The following is a 23,300-nucleotide window of genomic DNA, read 5'->3' on the forward strand; positions in this document are numbered from 1 at the left end:
AAAATTGTAAGCTGTTGTTAAGGATGAGAAGAGTAGGCAGACGAATCATCAACTTGAAAAATAAAATACTTACCGCTGCAATCCTTGCAAGAACCAAAAATATACAGGTTCAGGTTGAGAGGATACTCAGGTGTTATCTCCTTGAGTGCAAACCTCGGACAAAATGGATTGAAAAAAGCAGAGATAATTGGCTACTACTCCCTCTGTAAACTAATACAAGAGTGTTTAGATAACTAAAATAGTAATCTAAATGCTCTTATATTAGTTTACGGAGGGAGTACTATACACTTCGATTCCCTTCCGAAATTGCCATTTCCAACTTGGCAACAGGAAATTCGACACGTTCTTACGACTATAACAGTTTTCTGAAGTTCGCTCCTATGTGGATGTGGCTGACTCAAGCTTCACACAGTTCTGTGAGACCAAGTTCCCCAAAATCATAAAGCCGAGTCCAATCCCAGATGTTACCATCTCAAGAGACAGCTCTCAGAGCATAAAATAAATGAGTGGGTGACATAGACAAATATCATAAGAAAATTTATCCAGATTCCACCGGCTCCAGCCATGGGTTTGGAACTCAGGACCAGACAAGGAGGTCTAGTTGCATGATGGGCACAAACACAGGAGATATGTAATCACAAGGGTTGATTGTAAATACACCCATGTAAGATTGGCCATCGGTTCAATCTTGCAGCCAGAAATGACTGTGCTTTTTGAACATGATCTGATTATTTTTCTCATCGTGAAACAAATAGCCGGCAGAGCTGAAGATGCCACCATGTTTCCTCGTTTTTCTGTATAAAGTCACGTGTACTACCGTGAGCTTTAGACCAACCTTCCATTGCTCAAGCTCTCGCAGCTACAGTGCATAATAAATTCAGTAAAACATCTACCTGTAGTATTTGCACAAACATCTCTGTTTCACCTACCACCCACCACTGGAGAGGCAGCAATGAGGATTAATGCCCTGATAGCACATGGCAAGTTTGTAGTATTTGCACAAACTTGTGAGTTTCCTTGCGGCACGCGGCAACAGCATAGCACACGAATATATATATGTATAGCCTCCATGTCTGCATAAAAGCATTCAATATGGAAAAAAAGGGCTGCCCTGTTTGCAAAACGTTATGTACAACGAACAGGGGGAGCTACAAAGATTCATTGATAACAAGGTTACAGGTGACTCATGCAATTGCCTGTCGCGAATGACCCAGTCAGCTAGCAACTGTTTTTTTTCCTTCGACTTTGATACAAGCATCCGGTTTGGACAGGTAAACGATCGGCCATCGTTTTGTCCACAGATGCTCGTATATCCACTGTGCTTCCGTCCCTTGAGTTAGACCTTAGTGAGTTGTATGTCCTAGAGCCTGCACTGACAATTTCAACTGGTCAGACCCGAGCAGAATGATGCAACATCGTGTGATACAACAAGCCCGAGAAAGAATATATGGAAGAGCGGAAGCTTTTTGCTGTGTGCGCTAATTATTTGAGATTGTAAGAACATGGTGAGAATAAAAGGTCTTCATTGCACGATCATGCCAATATCACTACCACTGAATGGAACTCTAGGTAGTCAGGGGCATTTGTTCAGACATGGATTAATCAATTATGCACCAATTGGTGGCATCTAGTAATATTCCAGATGTGACATAACGTGTGATTGCAGCAGAGATTTCCACGGTCATCCTACCAGAAGGCTCTTAATAGATTGTTATGACCCACATCTCCCAACCATTAAAGATTGTTCGGGCTTACCAGCAGTGTTAAAATAAGATAAAAATAGGTTTATCTGCCGAAACAGTGGACTTGAATTACCTTCCACCGAGGGGAACAGCACAGAGCTCAGAAACGAGGAACTTTTGACAGAGGACCCACTGTAGATGTTGGTGAAGGATCTGCAACCGGACCTCTTGTCTGATGGTTGGCAATCGAATTATTAGCAACTAATTTATTGCTTGCGCTTCTAACTCCAGCAGCATCACACTCTGGCTGTTGGGGATCCACTACTGCCTTTACCTGTTGCAGTTCTACAATCCAGTCAACCTTTTGTTTGTGCATGTTAAAAACAGAGGCGCAGATGCAAGTAAAAGCGATTACGAAGAAGGCACATTCATTTCAAAAAATACACCGCACACATTAAAGTTAATATTTTTTCCATGTTAAAAGAGCAAAGACTATTTCAGTTTTCAGCCATGACCACAAAATGAGCAGATTAACATAGTCAATGGAGGCTGAAACTCCATCAGGTACTAACTGTTTGTACTGTGTGAGAAGACTACCGGCTTGTCAACTTCGAAAGCTGGAAAAGTGTAACACCCCCAATATGGGCTGCCACATTATGTATGTAACATGGGCTTTGGCTACGAGATGGGCTGGTCATCGGAGGCTTGGTTGCACACACAAGCTACATATGCAACCGGCAAGCACAGGAGGAGGGCATCGAAGGAATGAATCGTTCTCCAAGTCTCTCGTCCCCTGGCTCCAGTTCCTCACCTCCTGCTCTCTCTATTCCTCTCTTTGCTTGCTGATTCTCACCCCCGATTCTCCCTGTATCCCCCAATTTATACCCGAATATTGGTACTAATCCAGTTGCTCGTCCCATCCTTGAGTCTGGGTCGTGACAATTTGGTATTCAGAGCCAAGAAAAAAAATCACCACCCACTTCCTGCCTACCAGGTGTTCGACCAAATGTCCAGCCACGAAGAGTTGTTCACCGGCGGCGTTCTCCATGTCACTGTGCACCATGTGTACTACCCGGTCACTGAGGAGACGCTGCAACAGGTGTTTACATTGTATGGTGTGGTGAAGATCTCCGTGTTCCAGAGAATCGACCATGTGGAGGCAGTGGTTCAACTTCGATCAAGACGCGGAGCAGCGCAGGCTCTTGCCATGCATGGTCGGTGCATCTATGAGCGTGCCTGCCTCCTCGACATCCAGGATGTGTCACCGGAGTACAACCTGCACTTGTGCTCGCTGCTCGAGCAGAAGCAGACTGCAACCGTGGCTGAGTACACGGTGGCGTTCTGGGAATGCGTACATCATGTGTTGGATCTCAACCCCAACCTGAGCATCAAGAGTTTCGTCCACCAATACATTGAGGGCTTGCGGGAAGATATCAAGGATGCCGTGCGGTCGCGATCTCCATTAAGCATCACCGGTGCTTCGTCCCTTGCCCGGATAAGGGAGGATGAAATCGTGCAGGAGGCGGCAATGGCTGCGGAGAAACTTGATGACGGCCATGGAGTTCACGTCCTCATGCCTACGGTGATCCTCACGGAAGTCTTCCTCGAGCTCACTGCCCCAGTGGAGTGCAGTGCAGACCACAACATCATCACCATTGACAGCAACAACCATGCTGCACCGACGCCTATCACATGTTTGACAGAGTGCCCGAGTCACGCCGCCGCCGTTGACATCTCCCCTAAGCTGGCAGCTTCTGCTCTATGCGGAGAGACCGTCGACATCGAAGCCATCAGTGTTGCTGCACCAACATTCGATGTGTGTTCTATTGTTGGTCCGACCAATGCTGAAGTCAACAGTTATGTGCCGGTGCCCCTCATTGTGTGGAGTGTCAACCCATTCTCCGCAGCTCCCCTCAAGGTCGTGCCAACCATAGCGCATTGGTCATGTTCCACCCCCAAACTGGACACCATGGCGTCAACAAGGTGTTGGACCCTCTGCCTCGACCACATTGGTGCGTTGACGCCCACATACATGCTGGATAAGAATGTGAACATAAGGCAACAAGCACAAATGTTACGACCAATGCCATGGCCATCATTTAAGTGCCATTCAGAAGCAAGCAGTCCTCAAGATCCACGTCCAGCAACTCAAGGTATATTTGGGAAACTATCTACATGTCAGCCACACGAGGATCTCAATGGTTGGGCTGCCAGTTTGGTCTTGCATTGGAATAGCTCATTTGATGGACACTATTTACAACTACTTGCTGCACTGAGAAGTTTCTGCTGTGAGTTATATTATATTGGGGGGCCCTGTGGTTATTGGCAATATGCATATCTGCAGCAGTGGTGTTCATCTCAGCGAGAAAGTTATTCGAATTTTGGGAGGGCTGGCGATGCTATATTGAACACAAAACAAAAATCACAAAGTTTATTAAGTAGCATTCTTGTGGAACTTGTGAGTAGGCAAACCCCCGGAGTCGGCTATTTCTGCCAAACATCTGACCAGAAGAACAAAAGGCTTAATTACATTCCTGAAGTGGGTGAACAAGTTATGAGGTTGTGCTCTGTCGAACTGGCACCTTGGGCTTGTTCTGCATTACATTTCATTAAGCCCTACAGTTATGGGCTGGGTATGCGCATAATTGTGGAGTTGAAGCCTTGGCCAAAATGGAAAATCAATGGTCGTTGTGAGGGCATGGCTTTATTTTGGCGGTCTCCTCATATGGCATTCCCTGCAATATTTTCAGTAACTACGACCAACGTGTTGCACCAAATGGATTGGTGCTATGCTGTTCAGTGTGTACAACCAACTAATGCCATTGGTGATGCTGCTTTACAGCTGTGTTCTGCAAAATATTGGGATATCATGATGCCTTATGTTCCAGTTACTCGCTCATGTGGGCTGCATCTGCTAGGGAGTAGCGTTCTTGCCTTCCTGAGTGTATGGTTGTACCCAACATGTGCAGAAACAGTGTTCAGTTTCATGTTACAGCTTCAAGCCCTCCTGCTGATAACAAAGTGTTCGGATCATGGAACTCTGAGTGCAGCTACAGCTACTAAAAAGCAGTTCGGAATCAACAATAGTTCCTTGATACAATCTGATGTTACAGGTACAACACGATCAAGAGACAAACGTCTTATTTGCACTCCATGGAGTTCTTGGGTACTTTGTCTCATGTTAGCTGATCGAGGGGAAACAGAAGAAAGGGTACATGTCTTTGATCCCAAGCCTGGTTTACTCTGTTGCTCTTCTCTCGCTCTTTGTACTAGTGAATGCCAGACCAACTTGATTCCGCGAGAGATAGTTGCTGGCATTTGGTCTTCTCACAACTATGAGTACAAGGGTGCATCTGGACACTTACACTTCACATGCAAGTTTTCTCGAGATAGTTCAGTTGGCCGCTTTCCCTTTCAGTTCCTTATACTTCTCCAGACTTGCAGAATTGAGATATATTTCCCTGGGATCCATTGCTCACTGTTGCTATGGTGGTTCCCATCTGATACAAGATCAATTCATGAATGGACACCTCGTATCACAATGTATAAGCAGGTGCGGATGTTCATAGGATGGCTCAATTATGTGATGAATCATCAATCTCAAGGCAGCATAGGAATTGCAGTCATATTGTTGCAACATCTCCAGCCTACTAACCAGCTGCTCGATTCTTTCTGGTCATGGGCACAAGCAAAAGGAAAGGTAGACCACTACACAAGTTATGTGCGTGAGTGTTCTTGCTATCTTTTATCTATCATTTTCTCTGGGTATCTGGTCAGTGGAGGGCCCAAATATTGCACTTGCCTGCTTGCTTTCAAGGACACTGGTTGGTTCAGATGTATCATGTGTGTCCACAAGATGTCCTACTCTGCAGTTGCAACTCCTTTTGGCAGTGAAATCAAGTTCTGTTCCTCTGATCTGACCATTTGCAAGCGCATGATACTACCCTATGATCCAGGAGGGTTGGCTCTTCAGCCAGATGAGATAGGAGGCACTCATGGGTCCAACTTGATCATCATCGGCTTGAGGGCAAGCCGAATTTCAAGGGGTGGAGAGTGTAACACCCCCAATATGGGCTGCCACATTATGTATGTAACATGGGCTTTGGCTACGAGATGGGCTGGTCATCGGAGGCTTGGTCGCACACACAAGCTACATATGCAACCGGCAAGCACAGGAGGAGGGCATCGAAGGAATGAATCGTTCTCCAAGTCTCTCGTCCCCTGGCTCCAGTTCCTCACCTCCTGCTCTCTCTATTCCTCTCTTTGCTTGCTGATTCTCACCCCCGATTCTCCCTGTATCCCCCAATTTATACCCGAATATTGGTACTAATCCAGTTGCTCGTCCCATCCTTGAGTCTGGGTCGTGACAAAAAGCCCCAAACATACAGCAAATTTACTGAGATAGTCAGGACAGTGCCATGGCCATTAGAGTTCTGTGGGATTTGTGCATAGCACAGATGCATACGTACTGAATATAATGGGATAACAGTATCGTGGCAATTTCATATAGAACATAAGTAATGGCAAAATACCCTTCATCTTACATAATTTCTCTGTGGATTCTTGTCTTCCTTCGAAAAACCAGGAACCGTCAGATGCCAATTTCTCTCTGCATGAAATCAATACTGAATATATAAGCACAAAAAATTGCTTGCACCACATGAGAGAGAGAGAGAGAGAGAGAGAGAGAGAGAGAGAGAGAGCATACGCAAGTGCAGCAACACATCCTTGGCTTCCAGAACGGATGACTTCCTGTGCTTTGCCAGGGTACATGCAAATGCAGTCACCTAGTGACAAACCCAAGTCAGGCAAATCACAAGATTCTCCAGCAGATAATTATGACCAAAACCAGAAGAAAACACTACTATAACTCTGAATCGAATACAGGACGATCTACAAAGAATGAACAATACCGATTCAATGAAGTCATCAGCAATCTCTAAAACCAAATCTTCCACTTCTGGATCAAGTTTGCCAAGGGGATCCACCTGAAATAAGGATTTCAAATTCAAAGACGGACCAGAGTACAGTCAGCCACAAACTGAACATGCATTTTTCCTGAAAACCTTCATCACATCTCGCCAACGATATATAAGTTAAAATGCATGTTCCCAGAAAAGGGGAAGCCGTTAATTACCTGTGCAACCAAATCTTGTATTTTTCTCTTCCCGAGAAGTTGGTTAGTTCCTTCTGCTCCTTGACTTCCACTTCCACCAGCCATAGTCCCCCCTGACAAAGGCGTGCCCGGCTGCGATCCTGTCAGGTTTGCAGACTTCTGGGAGCCAGATGCTGACATCCTTGGAGATTGTTGCTGTTGCTGCTGCTGAAGCTGCTGCATAATGTGCTGCTGTTGCAACAACTGCTGGGCATTGAGATGTGGTGTGTGCTGCTGTTGGGCTTGTGCAATCTGGTGTGGAGTCAGTCCTGTTTTCTGAAGCTGTTGCATCAATAGCATCCTTTTCTGCTGCTGAATTTGATGTTGAGATGGTGAGGCCAAAGATGATTGCATTTGCTGCAACCACTGCTGCTGTTGTTGCGAAGGTGACATTTGCATCATCTGCCCATTTTGTGACACTCCAGGCAGTTGTGAGTTTAATCCTGTGATCGATGCTGTTCTCGACAAGCCTTGAGCAACTCCCTTCTGATAAATGGACCGATATCAAATTTAGGTTGTGGTCCATGGCAAAAATAAACTACCGCATAACATGAAAGCCTTTGCAAAACTGAGATAAACAAGTGACTATGGCAGCATGCAACATGTGGATAGCAGATGAGATAAACCCTGGCTATGAGAACTCGTGCTCATGTAACATGGAGCAACAAAAAACATGAGTAAGCACACACAATATCTCAACTTCTGTTTGGTTCATTCCTTGTGCCATAAGAATTCCTTTTGCTTAATCATAGCATCCAAACACTAGAACCACCACGAGGCCATGGACAGATATTACACCCAACATACTTGAGAAAAGAATGCAAGGGAACCAGATAATTGCTTTCGCTTATACAGATCAAAAGTCATTAGAGGTACCTGTGGAGATAGTGCGGCTTGTTGCTGCGGCCTCATTTGGGCCTGGGCAAAGCGTTGTTGAGCATATGGAATAGTTCCATTTGGTCTCATCTGGTTCATCCCCAAAGTACCCATGACTCCCATGGATTGCATCCCTTGCAACGCTTGAGCTGCGTTGGCAGTATTAAATTGTGCACCTTGTACCATGCCTTTTTGCCTTGGCTGCAGTAACAGGAAAGGTTAATTACACTGCAAGGCAACCAGCTGCAGGTAGACAGCAAAGACAAGTGTTAAAAAATGGAAGACCTTACTCTGGGGCTAGAAATTTGGTCTTTATTTATTTATGAGCATCTAGTCTTGAATTCTTACAAGCATAATGACCAACATTTACTATTCAAATGAGTTGCCAGGAGATTCTAGGTGTAAACGAGATGTTCACTTTTATTTAATTTGCAATTGCAATGCACCATCGCACCCAATAGGTGGCATCCTTCCCTCTCTACATGCCATGGGAGCAACAAATGACTTTAAACGAATTCAAAATTCCGGATCCATGAACCATTTATTTTTACCCCATCCGGTCCTCTAAAAGCTGTCGTTCTGGACACTGATACAATCTTCAAAATACAACTTTGATTATTAGTTTCTATTATAATATACTATTTATTTATCAAATACAATACGGTTGTACATCGTGGTATTTTTGGAGGCAGATGCCGACGAGTACACTAAAAAGTTATAACCAGACTCACATCACACGTAAATAGCTATATGATTTTCAATCCTATTCTTGCACGTTTAATTTTATCCAGACATTTGGATGGATTCCCTATAAGATGATATAAAACTGCCTCCATGTATGAATGTTACACAAATGAAGTGATAAAAAAACAAGCAATGTCTAACCACAATTAATCATGATCTTCCAAGAAAAAATGATTTGTAATTAAAGGCACAGTTTCCCCCTCTTGTTACAAGTGGCATTTATGCATGATAAGGCTAATGTGTGATATTCAGATTACTTAGAACCCAAACCCCAACTTCACCTGTGCCATCATCTGTGACTGGAGCCCATAGTGTGCAGCAGAAGCCGCGCTGCCCTGCCCTTGCATCATCCCCAGCTGCCCCTGACCAAGCATTGCGCGGGCCGCCAGCTGCTGCTGCTGCCCCAGCTGCGCTCCGCCACCTGAGAAGCTCATCTGCCCTCCGTACATCCTGGCCGTTGCCGCGGAGTACTGTGGAAGCTGGCCGGCAGCGGCGAGGCGGGAAGCCGAACCCGAGCGCTGGATCTGGCCGTAGCCTCCGGCGCCGGCCACTGGCTGCGTGGGCGAAGGCGCCTGCAACTGCTGCGGACGAGGCGGGAAGTCCGCGGACCCTCCGCCCGCAGCTGCCGCGGCTGGATCGAGCTGCGGGGAGGAGATGACGGAGAGGTCGGAGACGGTGGGGGAGGGGGGGATTTGGGGGGACAGGAGGGAGTTAGGGTTGGAGTTTTGCGGGGCGGAGGCTGAGCCGCCGAGCTGGTCGGGCTGCGGCGAGGTGATGGCTGCTACGGACGGCGGATCCGCCATGGCGGGCGGGGTGTAGGGTTTCCGCGGGCGGCGGTGGCCGGAGACGACGCGGGGTGGACGGTCGCGTGGAGGGCCGGGGAGTAGGTGCCGGTCGTGTGGGACAGTTTGACGTGTGCGCGTAGTCTTTTCCTGATCGAGTCAGAAAGTATTTGGGTCACTGACAGATTGGCCCACGCGATCGTTTTTCTTTTCAGAGCACCAGCCATACGAACGGCGCGCAAATCCATGGACGCTCACCGTCTTCCTCGGTGGTGCACCTTTAGTTATCTTTTGAGAAAGAGCGTCTTCCTCGGTGGTGCACCTTTAGCTATCTTTTGAGAAAGCAAACGTGCATACTCTTTGAGGTAATAGCACCCGGATCCTACAACTTACATAAAATGTGATCAGTGGCGAAGCTAGCATGAGATTACGCCTAGGGCTAGCTAGCTTGAGTGATACACTCTAGTAGTTTTATATGTTGTGTATGAAAAGGAATTACAAAGGATATTGGTATTACGCTTAGGGCTATAGCCCCAACTGCCATAGGCTTGTCTCCGCCACTGAATGTGATGTTTTGCTCTAAAATTCGCAAAAGTGAACTGAGCCCTCCCACAACTTGCACTCTATGTGATGTTTTAGTCCAGAGCCAACCGCAGCGCGACAGGTGGCACTCCGGGGGCGGATCGATCATCGCTTGATACTTTTTCACAAAGCCCCATGCATTTCTCTGGAATCAACCCGCACTTCTCCACCTGAATTAAATTCACTGGACTCCTGTTGAGATCCGTTCGATGCCGACCAGGTAGGTTCTGTCCTATTGGGGGCGACAACAGTGGCGATTGGCTGATGACGTGAGCCATCACGGCGTCGTCGCCGGAGTTCGTCGGCGGCATGGAGCCACCTCCTCCCGCTCATCTCGATCGCCCGCTCGGCATCATCCCTTCGGACTATGGTGAGCCTTTCGCCTCGCGCCCGTTCCTCATCGCACATGTACTCTGGTCGCCGTCAACAACATCGCCTTCGTGTCGGTGTGTCTAACGGTGGATTGAAGGTTGAGTGGTGTTACGGTGCAGGAAAGCTAGGGTTTTGGCCGCTGAGCTTAGGTTGGGGTTTTGCGCGGCAAAGTCGTGGTTTTGGCCCGATAAGGGAGTTGGTTCGTTCGTTCGTATGGTTCATATGTGAATGTGCAATTAGTAGTGTGATAGAGTAGTGGTTTCGTCCTATATTTGTGTCCATGGAAAGTGCTGGTAATAATCTGAACTTAGTTTAGACAATAGTTTCAGGCGTGCAATGCCAGCAGAGCAGTTAAGTTATCATGGTCATTCTTTTGAAGAAGATTTGCTGCATGGGTTTAGGGTTTGGTCATGTGCAGGTGTGTAATGCCACCAATTGCTTTTCTTCAATGCTATCAAATTCAGTTAGCTCAAGTTAATTGATTTTTTCAGTTCACTATAGTTAACTGAATTTTTCAGTTAATTGCATACATCTTTGTTTTTCACTTATGTTGATGCTATGGTTAGTGCTTATAATGTACACTTATTTTGATGCAGTGTGTGATTCAGCAAATGGACAAAGGGTGGACACTCCTTTCTTTACATTGGAACGTTTGCATGGTGGAATTTTCTGTGGACCAATCACTAATTTGGATTACTGGAACCCTTCAGTGGAGGTTCTTGATTATGTTGATGCTACCACATTCTCATATGCATGTTGGGGAACGTTGCAGAAAACAAAAATTTTCCTACTCGTTTCACCAAGATCATCTAGGAGTTCATCTAGCAACGAGTGATTAGATGCATCTACATACCTTTGTAGATCGCGAGCGGAAGCGTTCAAAGAACGGGGATGAAGTAGTCGAACACGACGTGATTCGAATCACCGGAGATCCTAGCACCGAACGGACGGCACCTCCGCGTTCAACACACGTACGGAACAGCCACGTCTCCTCCTTCTTGATCCAGCAAGGGAGGGAGGAGAGGTTGAGGGAGATGGCACCAGCAGCAGCACGACGGCGTGGTGTTGATGGAGCTGCAGTACTCCGGCAGGGCTTCGCTAAGCGCTATGGAGTTGGAGGAGGTGTTGGGGAGGGAGAAGGAGGCAACCTAAGGCCAAGGACTCAAGGTATGAAGTCCCTCCTCTCCCCCACTATATATAGGGGTGCCAAGGGGGGGTGGCCGGCCCTAGGAGATCCAATCTCCTAGGGGGTGCGGCGGCCAAGGGGGGTTTCCCTCCCCCCCAAGGCACCTAGTAGGTGCCTTCCACTAGTAGGACTCCTCCCCCTTGGAAACCCTAGGCGCATGGGCCTAGTGGGGCTGGTGCCCTTGGCCCAAGCAGGCCAAGGCGCACCCCCTACCCATGTGGCCCCCGGGGATGGGTGGCCCCACCCGGTGGGCCCCCGGGACCCCTCCGGTGGTCCCGGTACAATACCGATAACCCCGAAACTTGTCCTGATGCCCGAAACAGGACTTCCCATATATAAATCTTTACCTCCGGACCATTCCGGAACTCCTCGTGACGTCCGGGATCTCATCCGGGACTCCGAACAACATTCGGGTTACTGCATATACATATCCCTACAACCCTAGCGTAACCGAACCTTAAGTGTGTAGACCCTACGGGTTCGGGAGACATGTAGACATGACCGAGACGACTCTCCGGTCAATAACCAACAGCGGGATCTGGATACCCATGTTGGCTCCCACATGCTCCACGATGATCTCATCGGATGAACCACGATGTCGAGGATTCAATCAATCCCGTACGCTATTCCCTTTGTCTATCGATATGTTACTTGCCCGAGATTCGATCGTCGGTATCCCAATACCTCGTTCAATCTCGTTACCGGCAAGTCACTTTACTCGTACCGTAATGCATGATCCCGTGACCAGACACTTGGTCACTCTGAGCTCATTATGATGATGCATTACCGAGTGGGCCCAGTGATACCTCTCCGTCATACGGAGTGACAAATCCCAGTCTTGATCCATGTCACCCAACAGACACTTTCGGAGATACCCGTAGTCTACCTTTATAGTCACCCAGTTACGTTGTGACGTTTGGCATACCCAAAGCACCCCTACGGTATCCGGGAGTTACACGATCTCATGGTCTAAGGAAAAGATACTTTGACATTCGAAAACTCTAGCAAACGAACTATACGATCTTGTGCTATGTTTAGGATTGGGTCTTGTCCATCACATCATTCTCCTAATGATGTGATCTCGTTATCAATGACATCCAGTGTCCATAGTCAGGAAACCATGACTATCTGTTGATCAACGAGCTAGTCAACTAGAGGCTCACTAGGGACATGTTGGTGTCTGTTATTCACACATGTATTACGATTTCCGGATAACACAATTATAGCATGAATAAAGACAATTATCATGAACAAGGAAATATAATAATAATGCTTTTATTATTGCCTCTAGGGCATATTTCCAACAGTCTCCCACTTGCACTAGAGTCAATAATCTAGTTACATTGCGATGAATCGAACACCCATGGAATTCTGGTGTTGATCATGTTTTGCTCTAGGGAGAGGTTTAGTCAACGGATCTGCTACATTCAGGTCCGTATGTACTTTATGTCTCCATCTTGAACATTTTCACGAATGGAGTTGAAGCGACGCTTGATGTGCCTTGTCTTCTTGTGAAACCTGGGCTCCTTGGCAAGTGCAATAGCTCCAGTGTTGTCACAGAAGAGCTTGATCGGCCCCGACGCATTGGGTATGACTCCTAGGTCGGTGATGAACTCCTTCACCCATATTGCTTCATGTGCTGCCTCCGAGGCTGCCATGTACTCCGCTTCACATGTAGATCCCGCCACGACGCTTTGCTTGCAACTGCACCAGCTCACTGCCCCACCATTCAAAATATACACGTATCCGGTTTGTGACTTAGAGTCATCCAGATCTGTGTCGAAGCTAGCGTCGACGTAACCCTTTACGACGAGCTCTTCGTCACCTCCATAAACGAGAAACATTTCCTTAGTCCTTTTCAGGTACTTCAGGATATTCTTGACCGCTGTCCAGTGTTCCTTGCCGGGATTACTTTGGTACCTTCCTACCAAACTTACGGCAAGGTTTACATCAGGTCTGGTACACAGCATGGCATACATAATAGAACCTATGGCTGAGGCATAGGGGATGACGCTCATCTCTTCTATATCTTCTGCCGTGGTCGGACATTCAGCTGAGCTCAATTTTATACCTTGCAACACAGGCAAGAACCCCTTCTTGGATTGATCCATATTGAACTTCTTCAATATCTTATCAAGGTATGTGCTTTGTGAAAGACCTATGAGGCGTCTTGATCTATCTCTATAGATTTTGATGCCTAATATATAAGCAGCTTCTCCAAGGTCCTTCATTGAAAAACTTTTATTCAAGTAGGCCTTGATGCTGTCCAAGAGTTCTATATCATTTCCCATCAAAAGTATGTCATCTACATATAATATGAGAAATGCTACAGAGCTCCCACTCACTTTCTTGTAAACGCAGGCTTCTCCATAAGTCTGTGTAAACCCAAACGCTTTGATCATCTCATCAAAGCGAATGTTCCAACTCCGAGATGCTTGCACCAGCCCATAAATCGAGCGTTGGAGCTTGCACACTTTGTCAGCATTCTTAGGATCGACAAAACCTTCCGGCTGCATCATATACAATTCTTCCTTAAGGAAACCATTAAGGAATGCCGTTTTGACGTCCATTTGCCATATATCATAATCATAGAATGCGGCAATTGCTAACATGATTCGAACGGACTTCAGCTTCGCTACCGGTGAGAAAGTCTCATCGTAGTCAACCCCTTGAACTTGTCGATAACCCTTAGCGACAAGCCGAGCTTTATAGATGGTCACATTACCATCCGCGTCTGTCTTCCTCTTAAAGATCCATTTATTTTCTATGGCTCGCCGTTCAACGGGCAAGTCAGTCAAAGTCCATACTTCGTTTTCATACATGGATCCTATCTCGGATTTCATGGCTTCTAGCCATTTGTCGGAATCTGGTCCCGCCATCGCTTCTTCATAGTTCGAAGGTTCACCGTTGTCTAACAACATGATTTCCAAGACAGGGTTGCCGTACCACTCTGGTGCGGAACGTATCCTTGTGGACCTTCGGATTTCAGTAGGGGCTTGATCAGAAGTATCTTGATCATTTTCATTAACTTCCTCTCTAGTCGGTGCAGGCACCTCAGGAACATTTTCTTGAGTTGCGCCATTTTCCGGTTCAAGAGGCAATACTTCATCAAGCTCTACTTTCCTCCCACTTACTTCTTTCGAGAGAAACTCTTTCTCCAGAAAGGACCCATTCTTGGCAACAAAGATCTTGCCTTCGGATCTGAGGTAGAAGGTGTACCCAATAGTTTCTTTTGGGTACCCTATGAAGACGCATTTTTCCGATTTGGGTTCGAGCTTTTCAGGTTGAAGTTTCTTGACATAAGCATCGCATCCCCAAACTTTTAGAAACGACAGCTTAGGTTTCTTCCCAAACCATAATTCATACGGTGTCGTCTTAACGGATTTCGACGGAGCCCTATTTAAAGTGAATGCGGCAGTCTCTAAAGCATAGCCCCAAAAAGAAAGCGGTAAATCGGTAAGAGACATCATAGATCGCACCATATCTAACAGAGTGCGATTACGACGTTCGGACACACCATTACGCTGAGGTGTTCCAGGCGGCGTGAGTTGTGAAACTATTCCACATTTTCTTAAGTGTGCCCCAAACTCGTGACTCAAGTATTCTCCTCCACGATCTGATCGTAGAAACTTGATTTTCCTGTCACGTTGATTTTCAACCTCACTCTGAAATTCCTTGAACTTTTCAAAGGTTTCAGACTTGTGTTTCATTAAGTAGATATACCCATACCTACTCAAATCATCAGTGAGGGTGAGAACATAACGATAGCCACCGCGAGCCTCAACACTCATCGGACCGCACACATCAGTATGTATGATTTCCAATAAGTCGGTTGCTCGCTCCATTGTTCCTGAGAACGGAGTCTTGGTCATTTTACCCATAAGGCATGGTTCGCACGTGTCAAATGATTTATAATCAAGAGACTCTAAAAGTCCATCAGCATGGAGCTTCTTCATGCGTTTAACACCTATGTGACCAAGGCGGCAGTGCCACAAGTATGTGGGACTATCATTATCAACCTTACTTCTTTTGGTACTCACATTATGAATATGTGTAGCATCACGTTCGAGATTCATAAGGAATAAACCATTCACCATAGGAGCATGACCATAAAACATATCTCTCATAAAAATGGAACAACCATTATTCTCAGATTTAAAAGAGTAGCCATCTCGAATTAAACGAGATCCCGATACAATGTTCATGCTCAAAGCTGGCACTAAATAACAATTATTAAGGTTTAAAACTAATCCCGAAGGGAGATGCAGAGGTAGCGTGCCGACGGCGATCACATTGACCTTGGAACCATTCCCGACGCGCATCGTCACCTCGTCCTTTGCTAGTTTCCGCTTATTCCGCAGCCCCTGCTTTGAGTTACAAATGTGAGCAACTCCACCGGTATCAAATACCCAGGAGCTACTACGGGCACTAGTAAGGTACACATCAATTACATGTATATCATATATACCTTTTGTTTTGCCGGCCTTCTTATCCGCTAAGTACTTAGGGCAGTTCCGCTTCCAGTGACCGCTTCCCTTGCAATAAAAGCACTCAGTCTCGGGCTTGGGTCCATTCTTTGGCTTCTTCCCGGCAGCTTGCTTGCCGGGCGCGGCAACCTCCTTGCCGTCCTTCTTGAAGTTCTTTTTACCCTTGCCTTTCTTGAACTTAGTGGTTTTATTGACCATCAACACTTGATGTTCCTTTCTGACTTCTACCTCTGCTGATTTCAGCATAGCAAATACTTCAGGAATGGTCTTTTCCATCCCCTGCATATTGAAGTTCATCACAAAGCTCTTGTAGCTTGGTGGAAGCAACTGGAGGATTCTGTCAATGACCGCATCATCCGGGAGATTAACTCCCAGCTGAGTCAAGCGATTATGCAACCCAGACATAGTGAGTATGTGCTCACTGACAGAACTGTTTTCCTCCATCTTACAGCTAAAGAATTTGTCGGAGACTTCATATCTCTCGACCCGGGCATGAGCTTGGAAAACCATTTTCAGCTCTTCGAACATCTCATATGCTCCATGTCTCTCAAAACGCTTTTGGAGCCCCGGCTCTAGGCTGTAAAGCATGCCGCACTGAACGAGGGAGTAGTCATCGAAACGTGCCTGCCAAGCGTTCATAACATCTTGTTCTGCAGGGAGAACGGGTGCGTCACCAAGCGGTGCTTGTAGGACATAATCTTTCTTGGCAGCTATGAGGATGATCCTCAGGTTTCGGACCCAGTCCGTATAGTTGCTGCCATCGTCTTTCAGCTTAGTTTTCTCTAGGAACGCGTTGAAGTTGAGGACTACGTTGGCCATTTGATCTACAAGACATATTGCAAAGATTTTAGACTAAGTTCATGATAATTAAGTTCAACTAATCAAATTATTAGTGAACTCCCACTTAGATTAGACATCCCTCTGGTCATCTAAGTATTACATGATCCGAGTTAAACTAGACCGTGTCCGATCATCACGTGAGACGGACTAGTCAACATCGGTGAACATCTTCATGTTGATCGTATCTTCTATACGACTCATGCTCGACCTTTCGGTCTTCTGTGTTCCGAGGCCATGTCTGTACATGCTAGGCTCGTCAAGTCAACCTAAGTGTTTGCATGTGTAAATCTGTCTTACACCCGTTGTATGTGAACATCTGAATAAAACACCCGATCATCACGTGGTGTTTTGAAACAGCGAACTGTCGCAACGGTGCACAGTTAGGGGGAACACTTCTTGAAATTATTGTGAGGGATCATCTTATTTACTACCGTCGTTCTAAGTAAACAAGATGCAAAACATGATAAACATCACATGCAATCAAATAATAAACGTGACATGATATGGCCAATATCACATAGCTCCTTTGATCTCCATCTTGGGGCTCCATGATCATCTTGTCACCGGCTTGACACCATGATCTCCATCATCATGATCTCCATCATCGTGTCTCCATGAAGTTGCTCGCCAACTATTACTTCTACTACTATGGCTAACGCGTTTAGCAATAAAGTAAAGTAATTTACATGGCGTTTCTTGATGACACGCAGGTCATATAAAAGAATAAAGACAACTCCTATGGCTCCTGCCGGTTGTCATACTCATCGACATGCAAGTCGTGAATCCTATTACAATAGCATGAACATCTCATACATCACATATAGATCATTCATCATTCATCACAACTTTGGCCATATCGTATCACAAACCACTTGCTGCAAAAACAAGTTAGACGTCCTCTAATTGTTGTTGCAAGTTTTACGTGGCTGAATTAGGGTTCTAGCAAGAACGTTTTCTTACCTACGTTAAAGCCACAACGTGATTTGTCAACTTCTATTTACCCTTCATAAGGACCCTGTTCATCGATTCCGCTCCAACTAAAGTAGGAGAGACAGACACCCGCCAGCCACCTTATGCAACTAGTGCATGTTAGTCGGTGGAACCGGTCTCACGTAAGCGTACGTGTAAGGTTGGTCCGGGCCGCTTCATCCCACAATACCGCTGAAGCAAGAAAGGACTAGTAACGGCAAGAAAGTTGACAAATCTACGCCCACAACAAATTGTGTTCTACTCGCGCAAGAAGAACTACGCATAGACCTAGCTCTGATACCACTGTTGGGGAACGTTGCAGAAAACAAAAAATTTCCTACTCGTTTCACCAAGATCATCTAGGAGTTCATCTAGCAACGAGTGATTAGATGCATCTACATACCTTTGTAGATCGCGCACGGAAGCGTTCAAAAGAACGGTGATGATGTAGTCGTACTCGACGTGATCCAAATCACCGATGACCAGCGCCGAACGGACGACACCTCCGCGTTCAACACACGTACGGGACGGGAGACGTCTCCTCCTTCTTGATCCAGCAAGGGGGAAGGAGAGGTTGATGAAGATCCAGCAGCACGACGGCGTGGTGGTGGATGCAGGGCGTCACAGCAGCAGGGCTTCGCCGAGACTACGAGGGAGAGACGTAACGGGGGGAGGTGGAGGCGCCAGGGGCTGGTGTAAAATCCCTCCTCTCCCCCCACTATATATAGGGGTGCCAGGGGGGGCGCCGGCCCTAGTAGATGGCATCTACTAGGGGGGGCGGCGGCCAAGGGGAGGTTTCCCTCCCCCCCAAGGCACCTAGGGGTGCCTTCCACCACATGGACTCTTCCATGGTGGAAACCCTAGGCGCATGGGCCTATAGGGGCTGGTGCCCTTGGCCCATCTAGGCCAAGGCGCACCCCCTACAGCCCATGTGGCCCCCCCGGGACAGGTGGCCCCACCCGGTGGACCCCCGGGACCCTTCCGGTGGTCCCGGTACAATACCGATAACCCCGAAACTTGTCCCGATGCCCGAAATAGCACTTCCTATATATAATTCTTTACCTCCGGACCATTCCGGAACTCCTCGTGACGTCCGGGATCTCATCCGGGACTCCGAACAACATTCGCATATACATATCTTCATAACCCCAGCATCACCGAACCTTAAGTGTGTAGACCCTACGGGTTCGGGAGACAAGCAGACATGACCGAGACGACTCTCCGGTCAATAACCAACAGCGGGATCTGGATACCCATGTTGGCTCCCACATGCTCCACGATGATCTCATCGGATGAACCACGATGTCGAGGATTTAATCAATCCCGTACGCTATTCCCTTTGTCTATCGATATGTTACTTGCCCGAGATTCGATCGTCGGTATCCCAATACCTCGTTCAATCTCGTTACCAGCAAGTCACTTTACTCGTACCGTAATGCATGATCCCGTGACCAGACACTTGGTCACTCTGAGCTCATTATGATGATGCATTACCGAGTGGGCCCAGTGATACCTCTCCGTCATACGGAGTGACAAATCCCAGTCTTGATCCATGTCACCCAACAGACACTTTTGGAGATACCCGTAGTCTACCTTTATAGTCACCCAGTTACGTTGTGACGTTTGGCATACCCAAAGCACTCCTACGGTATCCGGGAGTTACACGATCTCATGGTCTAAGGAAAAGATACTTTGACATTGCAAAACTCTAGCAAACGAACTATACGATCTTGTGCTATGTTTAGGATTGGGTCTTGTCCATCACATCATTCTCCTAATGATGTGATCTCGTTATCAATGACATCCAGTGTCCATAGTCAGGAAACCATGACTATCTGTTGATCAACGAGCTAGTCAACTAGAGGCTCACTAGGGACATGTTGGTGTCTGTTATTCACACATGTATTACGATTTCCGGATAACACAATTATAGCATGAATAAAGACAATTATCATGAACAAGGAAATATAATAATAATGCTTTTATTATTGCCTCTAGGGCATATTTCCAACAATGCAGTCATTCAAGAGCACCTGACTTGGTTGGCATATCCAATGCGTGAGCACATAATTTATTGGTGCTTGCCCGACAAATCAATTGCAGATGGTTTGGTCAGAATTAGAGGTGATGATGATGTGCAACATATCATCAGAGCTAGTGTTGAGCATAAAGTGCATGCAATTATGGTTGACCATTCAGATTTCATCAACAATTTTTAGGGCCGAATCCATATGCACATTGCCCTCACTTCAGTGCTATGTTACAATGCCCACCTCAAGTGTTCTAGAAGCTAGTGGAGCATCTTCCCACCACAACCTCATTTCTATCATTGATGAAGATCACATTTTAGATACTGGTATAGCTAGAACAGAACCTGGAGGTGCCTCACAAAGTTTGTTGATTGAAGGTGCAGAGCACAATTTGCTTACTGAAGATGGAGAAGCAGTTATTAAAGATATAGTGGTTTCAATCCCAAAAAAAGATGTAGTGGTTTCTAATTCAGATTTCAGTGACAATGATTATGACATAGACGAGGGGGTGATGATCTTTATGATGACAACATTGACTTTGATGTTGATGAACAAGCTGAGCAAGATGAGGAAGATGTGGGGCCTGATGAGTACTTGCTTGATGATGAAGATCTTAATATGTCCATTGAGGAAGCAGAGCAACTGAGGTACAAGTTTATAGCCTTCAATGCAAAGGTGGACATGGTTTCACCTATCCTCAAAGTTGGGATGGTCTTTGATGATGTGAAGGAGCTAAGACTTGCTCTTACTGCATATTCTGTGAAAAATAGAGTGCGGGTCAAGAAGATAAAGAATGACAAGAGAAGAATAGAGGTTGTTTGTGAAAGAGATTGCCCATGGTGGCTAAAAGATGGCAATGACAACAGGACTGGGGGATTTGTCATCAAGGCTTACTATGCAGAGCATAGGTGTCAGAAGAAATGGAAGTTAAGGTCACTGACAGCAAAATTCCTGTGCCAGTATTTCATAGATGAGTTCAGGGATGACTAGAAGATGTCACTTGGTACATTTTCAAGAAAGATCACCAAGGAATTCAATGTCACCCCTGACAGATGGAAGCTAGCTAGGGCTAGAACTGCAGCTCTGAAAGAGATCCATGGTGATGAAGAAGAGCAGTTCAATAGGCTATGAGATCATGTTCATGAATTAAGGAGTAAGAACCCTGGGTCTACATTTCTTCTGTCAACTGAGCTGGTGGAAGACACAAAATTTCCAATGGGAAAAAATGTCTAAAGACACTGTATTTGTCTTATGATGCATGTAAAAGAGGGTGGTTAAAGGGGTGCAGGGCTTATCATTTTCATTAATGGTTGTCACATGAAAACAAGGTTTAAAGGAGTGTTGCTGAGTGTTGTGGGAATTGATCCAAATGACTACATTTTCCCCATTGCAATGGGCTGGGTTGAAGTAGAATGCACAGATTCTTGGGAATGGTTTCTGACAACTTCGAGAGATGATCTAAACATCACTAACATTGCTCCTTTCACAATTACGAGTGACGAGCAAAAAGGATTGATCAATGCTCTGCACAAAGTGTGGCCAGATGTTGAGCATCGGTTCTGTGTGAGGCATATTTATCAGAATTTCAATGGGAAGCACAAAGGAGGGTTACTGAAGCAAGACTCGTGGGCCATTGCAAGATCACCCAACAAGGTGAAGTGGAGGCAGAACTGTGGGAAAATGGATGCAAACAGCTCAGCTGCATTCCATTGGACTGAAAGACTTGATCCAAGTACTTGGTGTAAAGCATTTTTCAGTGAATTTTCCAAATGTGACATTCTGATGATTAATAATTATGAAGTTTTTAATAGGTAATCTACTTAGTGATCATAGTAATCATATTTTTTCCATTCTTTGTGCATATCATAGTAATCATAGTTTTTGCATTCTTTTTGCAGCTACATCCTCGATGGCAGAGAGATGGTAGTGTTGTCAATGCTTGAATACATATTTTACAAAAGCATGCAAAGACTTGTGGGTAAACAGAGAGAGGCAATAGAAAAGTGGGCAGGGCAGAAATATGCCCAAAGATCAAGAAGAAGTTAGACAAGAACATTGAGTTTGCTACAAATTGCCATGTAGAAGAAGTTGGCCAACAAGTCTTCAGAGTTCAATCTGGAAATTCTAGCTACACAGTGGACTTGTGTTTGCATACCTGTGATTGCAGGAGATGGCGGCTATCTGGTGTCCCTTGTGGGCATTGCATAGCATGTTGTAGGGGAGGAAGAATTGACCAAGAGTTAATGGTGTATGATTGCTACACTATGGAGAATTATCTAAAAGCATATGGTTACACACCGGTCCCTCTTAGAGATCCTAAACACTGGGAGGTGCTGCCAGGTTACAAGGTTTTCCACCAATTTTCACTAAACAGTTGGGAAGGCTAAAGAAAAACAGGAAGAAGACACTGAAGAGAAGCTCAAACATGGTGTTAGATATTTGAACAAAAAAGGTGTTACAATGCACTGCTCCATCTGTGGTAGAGCTGACCACAACAAAAAGGACCACTACAGATGGCAGGAAGCACTTGTTGAAGAAGGGGTAGAGCTGGTGGATGAAAATTGTGATGATCCAACTTTTCTGCAGGTATGTTTCACTTTAAAACCTTGACTGTAGAATTGAGCTTTAACCGTAGTCTTGAGCTTTAATTGAAGAATACGAGCTTTGAACTGAAGAATATTGCACAACTTCTTTCTTTGCAGAATATCTACCCTACCAGGACATATCCTAGGTTGGATCCTAATGAGTATCTCACCAATACAGTGTTCAACATGGCCAACAGAGAGAGAGAGCAAGAAGAGCTCATCATAGGGTTCATGGCCCATTGCCAGAGTAGTCTTCATTTGTTCTTGCTGTTGGTGCTGCAATACCACAACCAAGGGTCACTACAGAGATGAACATTGGTAGACAGACAAGGGCAACCACAATAGCTGACAGGGGGAGGATCTCAAACTGCTAGTAGAGGAAGAGGAAGGAAAAGGAGAGGAAGAGGAGAAGGAAATCCAACAGCAAGGAGAGGGAGAGGAGCAAATGCTGATGCAGTGCCGGGAAGAGGAGGCAGAAATGTGCATGCTTGGAGAGGAAGAGGGGCAAGAAATCCAGTTGCAGGTAGAGGCTGGGGAGGAAGAATTATAGATGCAGGGAGCTTCAGAGGAGGAGGAAATGCAGATGCAGGGATAGGAAGAGGAAGAATTCCAGGTGAGAGGGCATGGTGGCTGCTGTTTGGAGATGCCATGGGCACCCTAATTCCTGATCTGAATGCACCCCATGATGCTTGATTTGATGGCAGTTGTGACTGCCATTTTTTTGTTCGGGCCTGAAGTGATGTAAATCATTGATTGGCCTTTTTTAGATGCAAAATGTAGCATCCATTGCCTATTTTTGATGGCAAACAGTGACATACATTGCCTAAATTTTCATGGCAAACAATGGCATACATTGCCTATTTTTTGATGGCAAATGATACGTCTCCAGTGTATCTATAATTTGTTATTTTTCCATGCTATTATGTCATCATTCTTGGATGTTTGACAATCATTTTATAGCAAATTTATATCATTTTTTGGGACTAACCTATTGACATAGTGCCCAGTGT

At 45.8% G+C, this 23,300-nt stretch overlaps 1 protein-coding gene across 3 annotated transcripts; it reads right to left on the reverse strand.

The window, feature by feature from the left end:
* Positions 1 to 1,035: 1,035 nt before the first annotated feature.
* LOC123071404 (transcription initiation factor TFIID subunit 12b) lies at positions 1,036 to 9,381 on the reverse strand. 3 transcript variants are annotated; one of them, XR_006434313.1, is made up of 8 exons: positions 8,739 to 9,381; positions 7,714 to 7,914; positions 6,820 to 7,323; positions 6,596 to 6,670; positions 6,391 to 6,469; positions 6,227 to 6,291; positions 1,816 to 2,027; positions 1,036 to 1,367 (listed from the first exon to the last, which is right to left on the reverse strand). XR_006434313.1 is itself a non-coding variant. In XM_044494946.1 (8 exons), exons 1-7 carry the CDS (start codon positions 9,258 to 9,260, stop codon positions 1,843 to 1,845), a joined length of 1,620 nt encoding a protein of 539 aa, XP_044350881.1. In that variant the 5' UTR covers positions 9,261 to 9,381; the 3' UTR covers positions 1,036 to 1,367; positions 1,816 to 1,842. The 3 variants fall into 3 exon arrangements, 2 of the variants coding, with proteins under 2 accessions (XP_044350881.1, XP_044350882.1); XM_044494946.1 differs by having other exon boundaries at positions 1,816 to 2,016; XM_044494947.1 differs by lacking the exon at positions 1,036 to 1,367 and having other exon boundaries at positions 1,863 to 2,027; positions 6,215 to 6,291.
* Between the last annotated feature and the right edge of the window lie 13,919 nt (positions 9,382 to 23,300).

The sequence above is a fragment of the Triticum aestivum genome, chromosome 3B (assembly GCF_018294505.1).
Source record: "Triticum aestivum cultivar Chinese Spring chromosome 3B, IWGSC CS RefSeq v2.1, whole genome shotgun sequence".
NCBI lineage: Eukaryota > Viridiplantae > Streptophyta > Magnoliopsida > Poales > Poaceae > Triticum > Triticum aestivum.